Genomic DNA, 14,352 nt, shown 5'->3' with positions numbered 1-14,352 from the left:
AGGGTTCTGTGGCCTGCCTTGTGCAGGAGGTCAGACTAGATGATCATATTGGTCCCTTCTGACCTATGAGTCTACGAGTCTATGAGTCTATGAGGTTGGAGCTGTGTGTGCTCTAGTCAGTCGGGGCAGCCTCCCTGTGGTGCTAGCACACCATGAGCACTGGTGCAAACTGGGTGCAGGTGCTTTGGCCATCTGTCATGTAGCAGTGCTCTCAGCAGGTCTAATCAACGTGGTGTTTAAAAGCCAGTGGCTCTTGGGCCTCCACTGCACTAGCACTCCGCCCCAGAAAAGCTGTTCTAGACAAAAGGCCTCCATCAGCACTCTGGAACAGCTGTAAGGTTAATAAAACGCTCATTTGTTTGCTCAGTGCAAGGTTCATTGCCTGTGTTTTGGTCCCTGAGGTGATAATCGGCCCCTTTCAGGGCCACCCCAGAGGTGCCCTCATCTCTGTTTCCCTGCAACCTTGTCAAATCAGCAAGAGGAATTTTGCAAAACCAAAATCGCCCTTTCCCCTAAATCTTGTTGTTTAGCACATTTCATTCTTAAGAGAGGGAGCACAAAGCATTCTTCTTGGGGTGATCTGACTGGGGGGGCAGTTTATATAATGGGGTGCTTTGTTCAGTGTGGGGATGCTGAGTGTGGGGGAGCCCTATGCAGGGTGAGGTTGCTGGGCATGAGGGAGCACTGCAGCATGGGGGCCACAGGATTGCTTTGCAATGTGGGAGTGCTGAGTTTGGGGCAGCAATGTGTGGCTTGGGGGCTGCTGGGCATGGGGTTTCTGAGTATGGGAGGTTTGGTGAGCCCTACGCAGCATGAAGATTGTGTGGGGGAGCTCTGTCTGCTGTGGGGGCATGGAGGTGCTGGGTTTGGAGGTGTACGGTGCAGTGGGGGTGCTGTGCTGCAGAACACAACTTCCAGGCTTTTTTCCCTTCCCTCTCCTTTCAGACATTAACGAGTGTGAGGAGGTGAGCAGCTCTGGGCCCCTGTGTGAGGGCGGCACCTGTGAAAATACAGAGGGCTCCTACCGCTGCAACTGCTCGCCTGGCTTTGTGGTGCAGGCTGAGCCCCACCGCTGTGCTCCTGCACCCGCCCAGAGACCGGAGGCAGCACAGCTTTAGGGGAGTGACAGGGCAAGGGTGGCCCTCCTCAGACACTCTGCTGGTACCTGGATCCATCGGCTGGAGAGAGGCCCCCTGGGACTGCAGTAGCTTTGATGCCCTTTGCTCGTCCCCCAAAGCGCACAACATTCTTGCCACACCTCGCCTGGCTGAGCCCATAGGGACATAGTCCAGGGTAGAGAGCTCCAAGCATCCACAGCCACCTCCCTGCCTGGTCTGCTCACCACCAACCTCCTGCTTCTGCAACAACCTGGACCCACAGGGCCCCCTACTCCCCTCCCCCACCAACCTACAGGGCCCCCCTCCTCCCTGTAGCGTTCAGACCTGTGAGGTTCACCATTACTGAAATGGCTAAACAGGCCTTAAACTAAGGAACTCGAGCAGCTGAAGCTGCAGAAGGGCAGCCCCTCCCCCCAGCTCCTCAGTAACCAGCGTAAATAGCGGAGTGGGGAGAAGCCTCAGCCCTTCCCCAGTACCTGGCAGAGGGATTGATAGAATTCATCATGCTGTCCTGTTTGAGGGCTCACAGGACACTTCACCCCACTCCCACCCATAGTCGCCAGTGTTACCCCCTCATTGCTTTAGCTGGTGTCTTTGCTCTGGCCCAAGGCACAGCCTGGTGCATGAACCCCAGGCCTGGGAGCTTGTGTGTGAGGAGGGTCAGCTCCAGCTTTGTACAGATGCCACCTGTCCTCTGGAGGTGGCTTGGACGTGGAGCCCAGCAGGCTTGAAAGGCCTGGGCACAAGACTTTCACCCCTGCACTTTGTACAATTGCCTTGCAGTGGGATGGGGTTCCAGCTTTGTAAAGCTGTTGGTGGCTTTTCCTAATGGAATCTGCTAGGGAAGATCTGTCATTGTTAAATAAAATGTTATTTTGGGCCCTATGGCTCAGACCCTGGGGTTGGTCAGGACTAACCCTGCCTCATCTCTGCCTAGCCTGACAGCTCAGACCCTGGGGAGGAGTCCATACAAGATGGTGATCCACACAGTGCAGCAGCAGCACTTTCCTTTAATTCCCCAGTGGAGGGCCATTGTCTTCTAGCAATGTTTGCCCAGACTCACTCTTTAGGGGGAAGTGGCTCTTAAATTTAGGGTATACAGCCCTGAAGGGACATTTTACTACTAGCTAGTGCGTAGCCTTAACTCCTACTATGTTTTTCCTTTCATATAACTGAAGGGAGATTATATTGCCAGAGCCCACTTGCTAGGCTGGACTCAAGCTGCTTCTTCATAACACCACATCGCAGGGGCTGGCGGCATCCCTGGCTGGGCCATCATCCACTCCTCTTGCATAATGAAACTGGCTTCTCTGACCCCAGCTTGAAGATACCACCTTATGCTGGCCACCCCATCACATAAGGCAGAACAGGCAGGTGGCAGTTTTTATTGAGCCTTTATTAAAAGGAAAGTTATAAAAAGATGTTAGAGGTGAAGAGCCCCCAGCAGCAGTTTCACGTAAGTTAGCAGACAGTGCATATCACTGGTTAGTAAGTCATCCCTGCAGCGATGCTGTGTGCAGTTTTGGTTTGTGCCTGTATAGAGGAAGCATTCTCCCAGCTGTAGAGTTCTGGCCGCTGCTGGGCCAAGGAGACACCAGTGCTCAGGGAAGACAAGTGACAGTGCGTCTCCTCTCTTTACCCTCCATTGGCTCTGGATGGCAGATGCAGGTTGCAGGAACACTCTGGTCATGACTGAGCAGGAGAAAAGCAGAGGGATGCAGCAGCATCCTATCAGAACAGGCACTCAAGGGTTAACAGACACCAACCCCACTGCATTAGAGAGAGATCTCTTTGTGATGCTCATTTCAAGCAGACAAAAACCTACAGAGCTCCAGCAGTGTGCTGCTCAGCAGCTGCCAGACTCTGCTCTCTCTCAAGCTACAGGGAGTTGAGCCCTCTGCCTGTGATGCTCCTGCAGCAACTGTACCTCAGCTTTGGGAGAACACAGTGCTGGCTGCTTGGAGGCTGCAGAATTTTGAAACAGATGCCAGGAAATGCCCATTATGTAAGAAGAGTCTGACCTAGGTTTTCATGTCTACCCTCCCCCAAAGCCCCCCACAGGGCAAGCAGGGCTCCTTAGCTGGTGATCTGGACAGGTATCTTCCAGCAGAATAGCATCTGGCCTTGGTCATCAATCAGCTCCCACTGGACAATCAATTTAATCTGGAAGAGACAAAGGAAGTAAGAGTGTCTAGGGAGTTGCTGGTCCTTAGGCAGGGGGGCAGTCTGAGTTACTTTGTGGGGTGGGGAAGGAGAGAACCCACCCCCTTGCCTCCAATTATGGGAGGAACTGCACCTCTGGAAGCAGACTGGGAGCCAGGTGAGTTGCAGCAGGCCAATTCCAGCTATACTGTACCCCCAGAACATTTTGCACGCTAAGTAGGGTTGCCTGGGAGATGTCCAAGGACTAGCACTCCACCCTCCAAGTCAATACTGACCCCACTGCAATGACAGAGGGCTTTGCACTGTGTCTCAGTTAATGAAAATATCAGCTCAAAAAGCCAGGACTTTTCTTAAGCTCCCCACCAACATGAGGCACCAGGGCTGGGAGGGAGGAGCTGGTGCAGGGCCATGACTGAGTCACAGGCTCTGGAAGGAGGTTATATAGAAGCACTGCCCAGAAAGGGGCCTGCAAACACTACGCACCTTCCCTAGTCCCTGCAGTCATAACTAAGCTGCTTCCCCTGACAGGTCTGGCCTGGAGTCAGGAATTAGAGACTGGTTTTGGAGAGAATAGTGCATGCAGCAGAGGTGACTCCTGACAGGTGACCTCAACCGCTTGCTTTTCCTGAGCCCCCGCCCATGCATCTCCTATTCCCAAGGGTAAAAGGGCCTCCGTGCTCAAGGGCATGCTGTGGTGCTGAGCCCTGACCAGGCTGGGTAGCTCTAAGACCTGGAGCTGGCTTATGGGTCACTTACACTGGGGTACTCGCTTTTCACAGGCAGCTTGTTCAGGTAGCTGTAGGAATGGCCTTTCTCAATGGGGCACTGGATCCCACTCTTGCATCCGTCAGGCTCAGGGATGGGAAAGGGTACATCCACATGGAGTATTTCCCCATACACTTTTGCTTTGCTGCCCTGGCTGTCGATCTCTGCAGAACAGGGAAAGGGATGAGAGGGAGATGAGCAGCTGCCCACTGCTCCAGAGCTATTAGGGCAGGGCACCATTTCCACCCCCTGCAGTGTCCCCTGCAGCTCATAGGGATGCAGTGTAGGATGAGGTCACCAATAGATGTTCTTCATGTCTCTTCTGCCATGAGGACACTTCTCAACCATCCTTCTTCACATCTCCAACTGCTGCAGGCAAGTCCCAGGGATGAAAAGTGGTTACCTCCCCTTCTACCCTCCCATCTCCACCCACCGCTGCAGAGAAGCCACTACTCCCATAGAAGCTCAGCCCCTAAAGTAGCATATTCTGCTCTTACTGCTGGAGAAAGTGACATTGACGCTGTAGGACGTCCCTTTCTGGAGCTGGCAGGGCTGTATGGGGCAGGGGCTCACATTCACTTCTGTGATGCTCCCATCTTTGGAGCCTGCAAGAACAAACAAGAATTTGATCATTTTAGGGCCCTGTTACCTATAGTCAGAGGCCTCCAACCAGCATAACACTCAGTCCTAGTGTACATGATGCACACATGCAATGCCAGACACGGCACAAGACACACACGCACCCCTCAAAGGAAACAGTCCTGGAGACTAGTGAGGCTCGAGCCAGAGCTACTTTGTGAACAAGCTGGAGAGTCAAACAAAAATGAGATGTTTAGAAAACATGACTAATGGCCAATTCTTTCAACCCTTCCTCCTGTTTAGTCTAAAGAGGAGAGGGCTGAGCAGGGACCTGATAAATCTTCAAATACGTGAAAGGTTATTAGTTCTCAATGTCCACTGAGTGTAGGACAAGAAGTCATCAGCCTAGTCTGTAGCAAGGGAGATCTAGATTAGACACAAGCTGGTTAATGACGAGTAAGGCTACGATTTAGGATTTAGAATCCATTACCTCAGTCTGCAGCGGTCAGGATCTGCAGAGTCTCCCGCAGGGGCAACGAGATGCAGGGTACCCCCGCTGCCTCTGGCGGTCCCCTGGAGCTCCAAGCCACCGCAGGCAGTGGAGGTACCCTTGAGCTCCCAGCCACTGCAGGTGGTGGTGGGATCCTGCAGCCCCCACCAGCTGCTGCAGGCAGTGGGCACCCACAGCTCCTAGCCATGGGCAGCAGAGGACCCTGGAGCTCTAACACCCAACCCACACTGGGGGCTCCTAGAGCTCCTAGCCCCGCTGCAGGCTGTGTGGGGACCTGCAGATCCCCATTTTGTCTCAGATATTTTTAGTAAAAATTAGGGACAGGTCACTGCTTCCGTGTACTTTACTTTTCTTTATTGCCCATGACCTGTCCCTGATTTCTACTAAAAATATCCGTTAAAAAATCTTAGCCTTGATGAGGATAGTTAAGCAAAGGAAGAGGTTAACTAGGGAGGCCGTGGAATCCTCATCTGTGGAGGGTTAAGACAGTTTGGACAAAAACCCCGTTATGGATACTCTAGGTTTACTTGGCCCTGCCTTAGCAGAGAGGGGGGATGGGGATGATGATGGACTAAATGACCTCTCTGATTTACAGGGCCTAGAGGTGTTGGGAGCTTTGTACAGTGAGGACACACCCCCGCTGCACACAGAAGGTGCTTTGTGATTAGGTTGAAGTAGGACAAATGGGGGTTGGGGGGGTGGAGAGGAAGGGGAATGGCAGAGATGTGGATTGCTTAGGTTTGAAAGTTTTCCTAGGGAAGGAGTGGGAGCCCTATTAGGTGGGACAACTAAACACCTTGCCAGGGCAAGGTCCACACTGGCAAATTGGGCGTTAGCAGCTCTAGCTCTCTGGGTTTGCATTATTTGTATTCAGTAGCACCAAGTCCAACTTTTGAGAGGGGTTAGGGGTAAGCAAATTCCAGGCCCTACCCCTCCTCCCTCAGGGACCCCGTTCTACTCCCCTCTCACTACACACCCACATAGACCCCTCAGGGACACTCTCTCTCAACCAGGGAGTCTCCCCTCTCTGTTTTTCATAGATACCAACCCAGAAGGGACCATTAGGATCATCTAGTCCAGGGGTTCTCAAACTGGGGGTCAGGAGGTTATTACATGAGGGGTCACGAGCTGTCAGGCTCCACCCCAAACCCTGCTTTGCCAGCATTTATAATAGTGTTAAATACATTAAAAAAGTGGTTTGACCATGTGAAAAAGGGGTCACCAGTACAAAAGTCTGAGAACCACTGATCTAATCTGACCTAGTGTGTCAAACAGGCCATAGACCTTCCCCAAAATAATTCCTGGAGCATAGATTTTAGAAATTGCCAGAGAGCGAGAACCCACCACAGCACTTGGTAAGTTGTTCCAATGGTTAATTGCTCACATGGTTAAAAATGTAGAGCGTCAAGTTGGGTGAGGTAATATTTACACTTTATTTCCAGTCTGAATGTGTCTAGCTTCAAGTTCCAGCTACTGGACTGTGTTATACTTTCTCTGCCAGACTGAAGAGCCTATTATCAAATGTTGTTTCCTCACATAGGTACTTTTAGACCGTAGTAAAGTCACCCGTGCATGAGTCGATGCTATCAGGAAGCGAGTTCTTTGCAGACTCCCCAGTGTTCTGCTGTACAGAAAGACTCTCTGTGCACCAAGTTGCAAAACCATTTAGCCTGGCAGCCCTCCATCTGGACAGAGAAGTGTCTGGGCCAAGTTTGAGTTGTATTGTCACTCGATGCATCAGGTCACACCGCCATTCACTGAAATTTAGCCTGGCTGCATCTCCATCTGAACAGAGGGATGACTGGGTCAAATTTCAGTGGCATTGCAATGCTCTGGACTGCTCCTGCAGCAGAGTACTGATTTAGTAGGAGACCACTACTTAAGGATGTGCAAAAACTTGGGTGTGGGGGGGACATGTCCGCTCCCCTAATTGGCACCACAGTTTGTATTGGGCTATAAATGATGCTTTTCAATGGGCCATAGAGAAAAGCAAAACCCTGCTCTGGAACACAGGGAGTCTGAGTGGGTGTGTAACCAGAATACCACACCGTGGAGGTGTGTGGGTTACAAATGCAGGGCAGCATGAAGCAGCCAGGGCAGCAAAATGACCTTCTGGGGTGTAACAGGTTGGGTTTCAGGAGATGGCAGCACAATGTACCTCTCCAAGGCTTCTCTCTAACTATATTCATGGGGAGACAGTGCCAGCCATGGGGGCAGCATGGGCCCAGTGAAGGAGATTAACTAACACTTAGGACTGGAAGAGAGACTATTAGGGACCATCTAATCCAGCTCCCTGGTGCTTGCACAGGATTGTTCTCCACCTCTTCTAGTTCAATGGCCTCCAGCAATGGACCTGAGGACAAGGCAGTGGGCAGAAGAAAATACTGGGTGAGTTGCAGGGACTACAGGGCAAGATGAAAATACCAGCTTCTGTAGGTAAGCAGGGCTAGAGACAAGAAGGGGAAGCTTAGACTTAGCACAAGGGTCTCAAAACTCCTGGCCCGCAGGCCATCCACGGCCCGTGAGCCTCCCCAACGGGGCCCTGCCGGTCACTGCAGCTTTGGGGCTGGATCTCTCCCTTGGCTCCACCTGCCACCCCAAGGTGCTCCCCCCACAGGGGCCCCAGCAGTGCTAAGCGACATCAACCTGCTTGCTCCAGTGGCTGCCAGCCCATCCCTGCGGCCCTGGGGTGGGGCGGGGCAGTGCTGTGCCTCTGTTCGCTGCCCCTGCCGCCAATGAGATGCTGCAGGGGTGGTGCCTGGGGCAGAAGCATGCAGAGGCCCTTAGCCCACCCCACCTTGGAGCCCCAGGTAAGCGGCGCACTTCCAACCTCCTCCCAGAGCCTGCACCCCCACTCCCTCCCCTCCCAAACTCCTACCCAGAGCCTGCACTCCCTTCCTACACCCCCTCTCCACCCCCAAACTCCTTTCCAGAGCCTGCACCCCCTCCACCACCCCCCCAAACTCCATCCCAGAGCCTGCACCCCAGACCCCCTCCCCCACCCAAACTCTGTCCCAGAGCCTTAGGCAGGTGGAGGGTGGAGTTTTTGGGGGGGTGGGTTCTGGGCAGCATGAGTGACATTGGCCCACTGGGAGGATTTGAGGACTGGCACTAAGGTAAACTGAGTTTGAGACCCCTGGCTTAGTGGGAAAGTCAGTGCAGAGATTCCAGGAAGGCAAAACATGGTAAGAATAGCCAGAAAGGAAGATCATGTGGGATGAAATGGAGAGGAGAGGGAAGAATCTGCAACTATCACGGCAGGAAAACAGGATGAACTAGCAGATGAGCAGTGGGGAGAGGAAAGGACACTGGTAGCAGAGAAGGGAGTTAAATCAACACTGGCCTTGGTGGGACAGAGAGGAGGCCAGGTTCCTCGTGGTGACAGACATGACAGTAGTGTCCACAGAGGATGAAGGGGGACTAGTTAAGTGGCCAAGTGTCCTCACTCTCAGTTCTAGTGACTATGAAGAGTTTTGTCTTGTCTATACCAAGATGTGCCCTGAAATACACATCTTTCAGGGGAGGGAACAGACTATGTGCTGAGCCTTGCTCTCTGCAGCCACTTCAGATTATACAGAGACAGACTCTACTGCTGTTTGTCAAGATTGAATGGGACAAGGCAAGTTTAGCAATATTTTTAAAGTACTGTTTCACCTGGGAACGCTGAAGTGCAACACAAGATCAACTAAACCACCGCGGTGCCCAAAGGCCCTCATCAGCAGCTGTAGTGCTGTCAGTGGGTGGGCATCCACTCAGCAAGCCCTAAAGACAGGCAACTTTCTCGCTCAGGGGTGTGAAAAAAAACAAACAAACACCCGAGCGCAGCAAGTTACAGCGCTGCAAAGCACCAGTGTAAACAGTGTCCCGGTGCTGGAAGCCTAGCTCCCAGCGCTGCAAGCTAATCCCCATGGGGAAGAGGAGTATGTGCAGCGCTGGGAGACCTCTCTCCCAGCGCTGGCGCTGCGACCACACTCATACTTCAAAGCGCTGCCGTGGGAGCGCTCCCGCGGCAGCGCTTTGAAGTTTTGAGTGTAGCCAAGCCCAAAGGCAGCACTGAGTATTTATCAATACCAAGGAAGTCCCAGTCTCTTGGAGAGTACAACACTTATAACAAAGCTTTAGAGTTCTCTGGCTTCACTGCATTGGGGGAGAAATTTAGCTTTAACTCAGTTACCGAGATATCAGTTAAGGAGGTTTTGTTACTAAACTCAATGTGACCAACACAAAGCAGCCTTGGAGATATCTTTCTAATTAGCCAGAAAAGCCATTTTCAGTTTCTTCTCAGCCTTTGAGAAAGAGCAAACTGTCATTTTACAACACCATATCTATGGAGGCCAGAGGCTAGTTAGATTGGAAGGAGGGAAGGTCACTTCATCTCTTTACTCCCCATATAACCTTTGTCTTTATTTTAACAAAAATGCTGTGTCAATATGACCTCCCCATAGAAGCCAGATATAAAGCCATGGTTCATACAAAAGCCAATACATAATGTTTGTGTTGGCTTATCAACAGCTCTGCCATCATCCATTAGGATTCCTCGGTCTTTCTCAGCATGACTGGTCACTGGTTTCTCCCTCCTCCACCCTGGGACGGGGGGAGAAGTCACATTAGGAACCTACCTTTAAAAACCAGCCCCTTCCTGCCTTTATTCTCCATAGGCCTCTGCGTTATTTCTCTGCCCCAACTGGTCTCTGAACACCACCCAATGTAGTGTTACTGCTCAACTTTGCTGATAAGTTCTTTATGCGCCTCTTTCAGCTCGGCGTGATTGTTCCACAAGATGGACATGCCTGGCTCAATGTAGCTTACAGAATCTCACTGGATACCACCCCCTAACCTGGTATCTTGCCATTTATCATTACCCATTGTTCAGAGGCGGTTATCACCACAGAACCCAGCAGCCTCTTTACCAGAAGCAGGGCCACTCTGTACAAGGTGCAGTACAAACAAGACAAGTCCCTTTGCGAATCTAGCTCCTTAGGTGCCTAACTGGCCCTTTAGACCCAACATTTAAGTGCCAGTGACACTAACAAAACCCTGCTCAGCTGCTGCCTAACTCTGTGGAAACCTATGGGGATTCAGACTCCTATATTTCTGCCAGTGGGCATGAATAAATGACTTCAGTCCTGATGCCACCCCACAGCTAATAAGATGCTTAGAGCCCTTGCTCATACCTAAGCCCCAGTGGGATTCTCTTCTCCCTCTTATGGGACCCAATCCACTAGGCAGGCTCACAGTACACTTAACTCATACAAAGGACAGCTGGGGGGCCACAGGCATGGATCCCAGAATACCCACTAGCCCAGTGGTTACAGTACTCAGCTGGGATGTGAGATACCTCGGTTGGAATCCTCATGCTGCCTAATTTGGAGCTGGTACTTGAATCTGATTCTCCCACAGCCCACCTGAGCACCCTGACCACCAGGCTATACTGTCAATCTCCCATTCTGGGCTAATGAGTATTTATACAAAGCAGAACAGCTTCCCATGTAGCCTGGTGGTTAGGGCACTCCTCTGGAATGCGGGACACCAGGGTTCAAGTTCTTGCTCCAAGTCAGGAAGAGCAGGGACTTGAAATCAGGCTTCCCACATCCCCAGTGAGGGCCCCAAGCACTGGGCTATTAGCTGTGATGGCTTAGGGCACCTAATACCAGGAGAAGGTTCATAGCTGAGAATCCCAAGCGGAGATAGATCTTTGGCCTGTCAGTCAGATGCTTAGGGCTCAGATCAATGGGGGTTAGTAGCCTAAGTATCTTTGTGGATCTGGGCCTTAATCCCCACCCCTTTCCCTTGCATTTCACTCCTGGCTAGCTTAGGTAGCTCTCCCCACTGAGCTTGCTGGCTTCTGAGAACCCCTTACATAGGCACCTAAATCTCCCCTAAAGTGAGGCTGCAAATTATTCCAATGGGTGGCAGGGCACCTAAGCATTGCAATGCTTAACTCCTCCATCGACTTTGAGAGTCTAGCCCAGGGTCCACAATCGGAAGAGCTTACAGTTCTAGGATGGAAGCCAGAGAGTTGCTATAGTTTTTTTTTTTTTTAATTTATTTTTTAAAAACAACCATCCTCCCACCCAGCTACTTCCATCAGTGGTTAAGTGTAGATTTTCCTGAACTGCCTCCTTCAGCCTACTTTGGTGAATGTTTGATTTCTTGTGTCAGTCCCGTGAATAGTGTGAGCTCCAAACCACTTTTAAGTTAATGTTTCAGGAAGATTGGGAAATACTGTTGAATGCAGACAGAGATATAATCTCTGGTCCTCCATCAGGCTATTCTTTTTGAAATTCTAACAAAAGCTGGCTAGCTGGGGGGAGAGTTGGATGCACATGAAGCTGAAGAAGGGAGGCTTTCCCATTGCTCTCAAAGGGGCACTGGCAGGACCTGCGCTAGGGGTTTTAGCACCCTAGGTGCACGACAATTTCGCCACCCCGCGTGTTGGTCCCGTGGCTCCAGTGGAGCTGCCGCAGTCATGGCTGCAGACGGTCGGGTGCTCCTGCAGCTCCAGTGGAGCTACCACACTTGTGCCTGCAGGAGGTCCACCGGAGCTGCCTGCTGCCCCCTCCGGCAAAATGCCGCCCACCAATAATCCTGGCGCCCTAGGCGATTGCCTAGGCTGCCTAAATGAAAGCACCGGCCCTGGGCACTGGGAAACTGAGCTAGAAACTCCAGGAGCTACTTATTCAGTGGGACGTGCATGAATTTCCCATGGCTGCCGGGAAACTGAGCTGGAAACTCCAGGAGCTACTTATTCAGTGGGACGTGCATGAATTTCCCATGGCTGCTCTCTACAGTAAGAGAGAGTCAGTGGCTGCTATCTGCATTTACTACAAGCCTAGCAGAGAGGAGACTGGCTCTGTATGACAGCTGGCACATGTCTGCACACTCACTGAATGCTATTTAAACAATTAACATCGAATAAAATGACTTGGAGAGCTGATGAAACTTGAAGCAAGAAATGCAAGTACTTCATGGATCTCCTCGCTGTAGTATCCCAGTCCCTAAATTCACCCGTAGCTCAACCAGCACAGAACTGCTGCTAGGGAAAGTCTCTCCTTGATTTCTCAACAGACCAGCGACATACCAGCCACCACAGTCTGCAGCCTAGGACCTAGAAGAGGAACAGGTAGGACGCTGCACACTCCCTCCAAGTGCTGTCAGTCAGGAAGCGACAAGGTTAACCAGCCTAGCTAAGGACTCCGCTAGGTCCCGGACAAGGGGTTACAGACACATGAAGTGCTCCCTATGGAGGCCGGGGAAAGGTGGAAGAGCCTTGACAGAAACTCGCCGGCGGGCGGAGAGCGGGAGGACGTCTAGGAACCTTTCCGGAGATCCGATGCCAGGCGGACCTAGATCAGGAAAAGGCTCTCCAGATCCTCCCATGCACCTTCCACACTGCCCAAGCCCCTCCCAGGGGTCCGTGGGGCCGGGTTACTCCACTTCCAGCCGTCCCAGCCCGCGGTTTATTCAAGTAACAACCACAACAAAGGGGTACGTGTGAGATGTGGCAAAAACGAGCACATCCACGACCCTCATGCTACGCACACGGCCCGGAGGCTGCAGTGGGATCCCGGACAGCGCAACACCGCAAGGAGGAGCATCTCACCGCAGTCCATCGAACTCCTTCGAGGGCTTGAGCCCTAGCCGCCACGGAGCCGTGAAACTTTGTTAAGCGGCTAGCGGCCGCAGAAGCCAACGGTCAGGATTAAAAATTACACTTCTCCGCGGTGAGTCTATATTTTCTAATGGTCCGGCCCTGGGCATGCATCTTCGCTAGGATTGAATAGTTTTTTTAACAAGTATTGTGATTGATTTTTTTTAATTGAGATGCTGGATAACATTTGAAATAAATACTTGTTCACTCCCTGTTGGATTCTCAGGATATCATAAGATATTGAAATTATATGAGAGGGCATGTGAGGACGTGATTCTATTGCGATGGAGAAAGGGTGTTGTATCTCCTTGAAAGTCGCATCTCCAAAGCGAGGCGCATTGGAGCTGCCTGAGTCCTCGACGATTGGCTCACCTCTCAGCAAGGATACCCAGTTCGGGCCCCTAGAACCGGCATCTTGCTAATGAAAACCCTGGCGCGCTTCAGATTTCTGAACTATGGCACACCTTCAGGGACGAGCACGGCACCCACCTTGCCACAAGATTTTAGCGCCGCTGATGCGTTCCGTGGGCAGCCCATTACAGGGAGCTGGCGAGTGTTCCCTGTGGGCTCCTGGTTTGTGTGCCCCGGACCAGGCCGCATGCACAGACAAGAACCATTTTGCGTGAGCCTGGCGTTCGGGTGCCTACCTAGAAGCGGGCCCCAGAGGGCGCTGGCCCCTCAGTCCGGCCCCACAGGAGGATCCTAAACTGGCTAGAGGGGGTTTCGTTTACCATACACCCGGGGGATAGCATATTCAGACTGATTTCGGGAAGGATTTGAGTCCCGTCTGGTTTTGGGCGCAGGGCCGGCGCTCGGCTCCGCCATCTCCAATCTCCCCCCCCCCCCCCCCCCCCCCAAAAGCCGCCTCTTCCACCGCCCTGCCCCTGGTGACCAAACAGGATGCGGAGGTTCTTGCGTGAGCGCCTGTTGTCTGGCGGGGAGCTTAGGCAAGACACTGTCACAAGATTAATGCTTTTAAAAGTCACAAGAGCCGGTAGCGCTGCTGGTCTTTGCTGCTGGCCCAACCTGTCCCCTGTAGAAGACATGCCAGAGCTCGTGACTAACATCTGAAAAGCAGGAGCCACTGAAATCCAACCCCAGAGCAGAAGTGCAAGGAAAAGCTGGGGTGTAAAGCAGCCAGCAATTTTGCATGCTCAGTCTAATTCAGGGATTCTCAAACTTCACTGCACTGTGACCCCCTTCTGACAACAAAAATTACTACAGGATCCCAGGAGGGGGGACCAAAACATGAACCCGCCCAAGCTCCAGTGGCCTGGGAGAGAAGGCCCAAGCTCATGGGCTTCAGCCCTGGGGCGGGAAGGGGATCTGTAACCTGAGCCATGCCAACCAGGGCCAAAGCCTGCTGCCCAGAGCCAAACCCCTTGGGCTTTGAGAACTGCTTGCCTAGTTTGTGGCTAGAACCCCACAGCCCTGCCTACCCAATCCCCCCAAGACTCCTCAAATGGTTCCTGGGTACCCTACACAATCACTTGCGCAGCACACTCAGGAAGCCAGTTTAAACTGGATTATCAGGGACACCCCCTTCCTGTAATTGACCAGCATCA

The 14,352-nt window shown here is 52.2% G+C and overlaps 2 protein-coding genes across 5 annotated transcripts in view; one reads left to right on the top strand and one right to left on the bottom strand.

Moving 5' to 3' along the window:
- LTBP2 (latent transforming growth factor beta binding protein 2) overlaps positions 1-2,030 on the top strand; it is a 122,716-nt gene extending 120,686 nt beyond the window's left edge. For all 4 annotated transcript variants that reach the window (XM_032802065.2, XM_032802067.2, XM_032802066.2 and 1 more), the window contains one exon: positions 946-2,030. In XM_032802065.2, the coding sequence (XP_032657956.1) occupies positions 946-1,118 (173 nt within the window). In that variant the 3' untranslated portion in view covers positions 1,119-2,030. The remainder of the gene's footprint in view (positions 1-945) is intronic.
- A 465-nt stretch (positions 2,031-2,495) lies between these two features.
- On the bottom strand, positions 2,496-13,612 carry NPC2 (NPC intracellular cholesterol transporter 2). The gene is made up of 4 exons (XM_075065857.1): positions 13,519-13,612; positions 4,544-4,651; positions 4,038-4,210; positions 2,496-3,281 (listed from the first exon to the last, which is right to left on the bottom strand). Exons 1-4 carry the CDS (start codon positions 13,610-13,612, stop codon positions 3,195-3,197), a joined length of 462 nt encoding a protein of 153 aa, XP_074921958.1. The 3' UTR covers positions 2,496-3,194.
- Between the last annotated feature and the right edge of the window lie 740 nt (positions 13,613-14,352).

This window comes from Chelonoidis abingdonii, chromosome 4, assembly GCF_003597395.2.
Source record: "Chelonoidis abingdonii isolate Lonesome George chromosome 4, CheloAbing_2.0, whole genome shotgun sequence".
Lineage (NCBI taxonomy): Eukaryota > Metazoa > Chordata > Testudines > Testudinidae > Chelonoidis > Chelonoidis abingdonii.
Note: the sequence above shows the minus strand (reverse complement) of the source record. Positions and strands in the feature narration are given on the sequence as shown.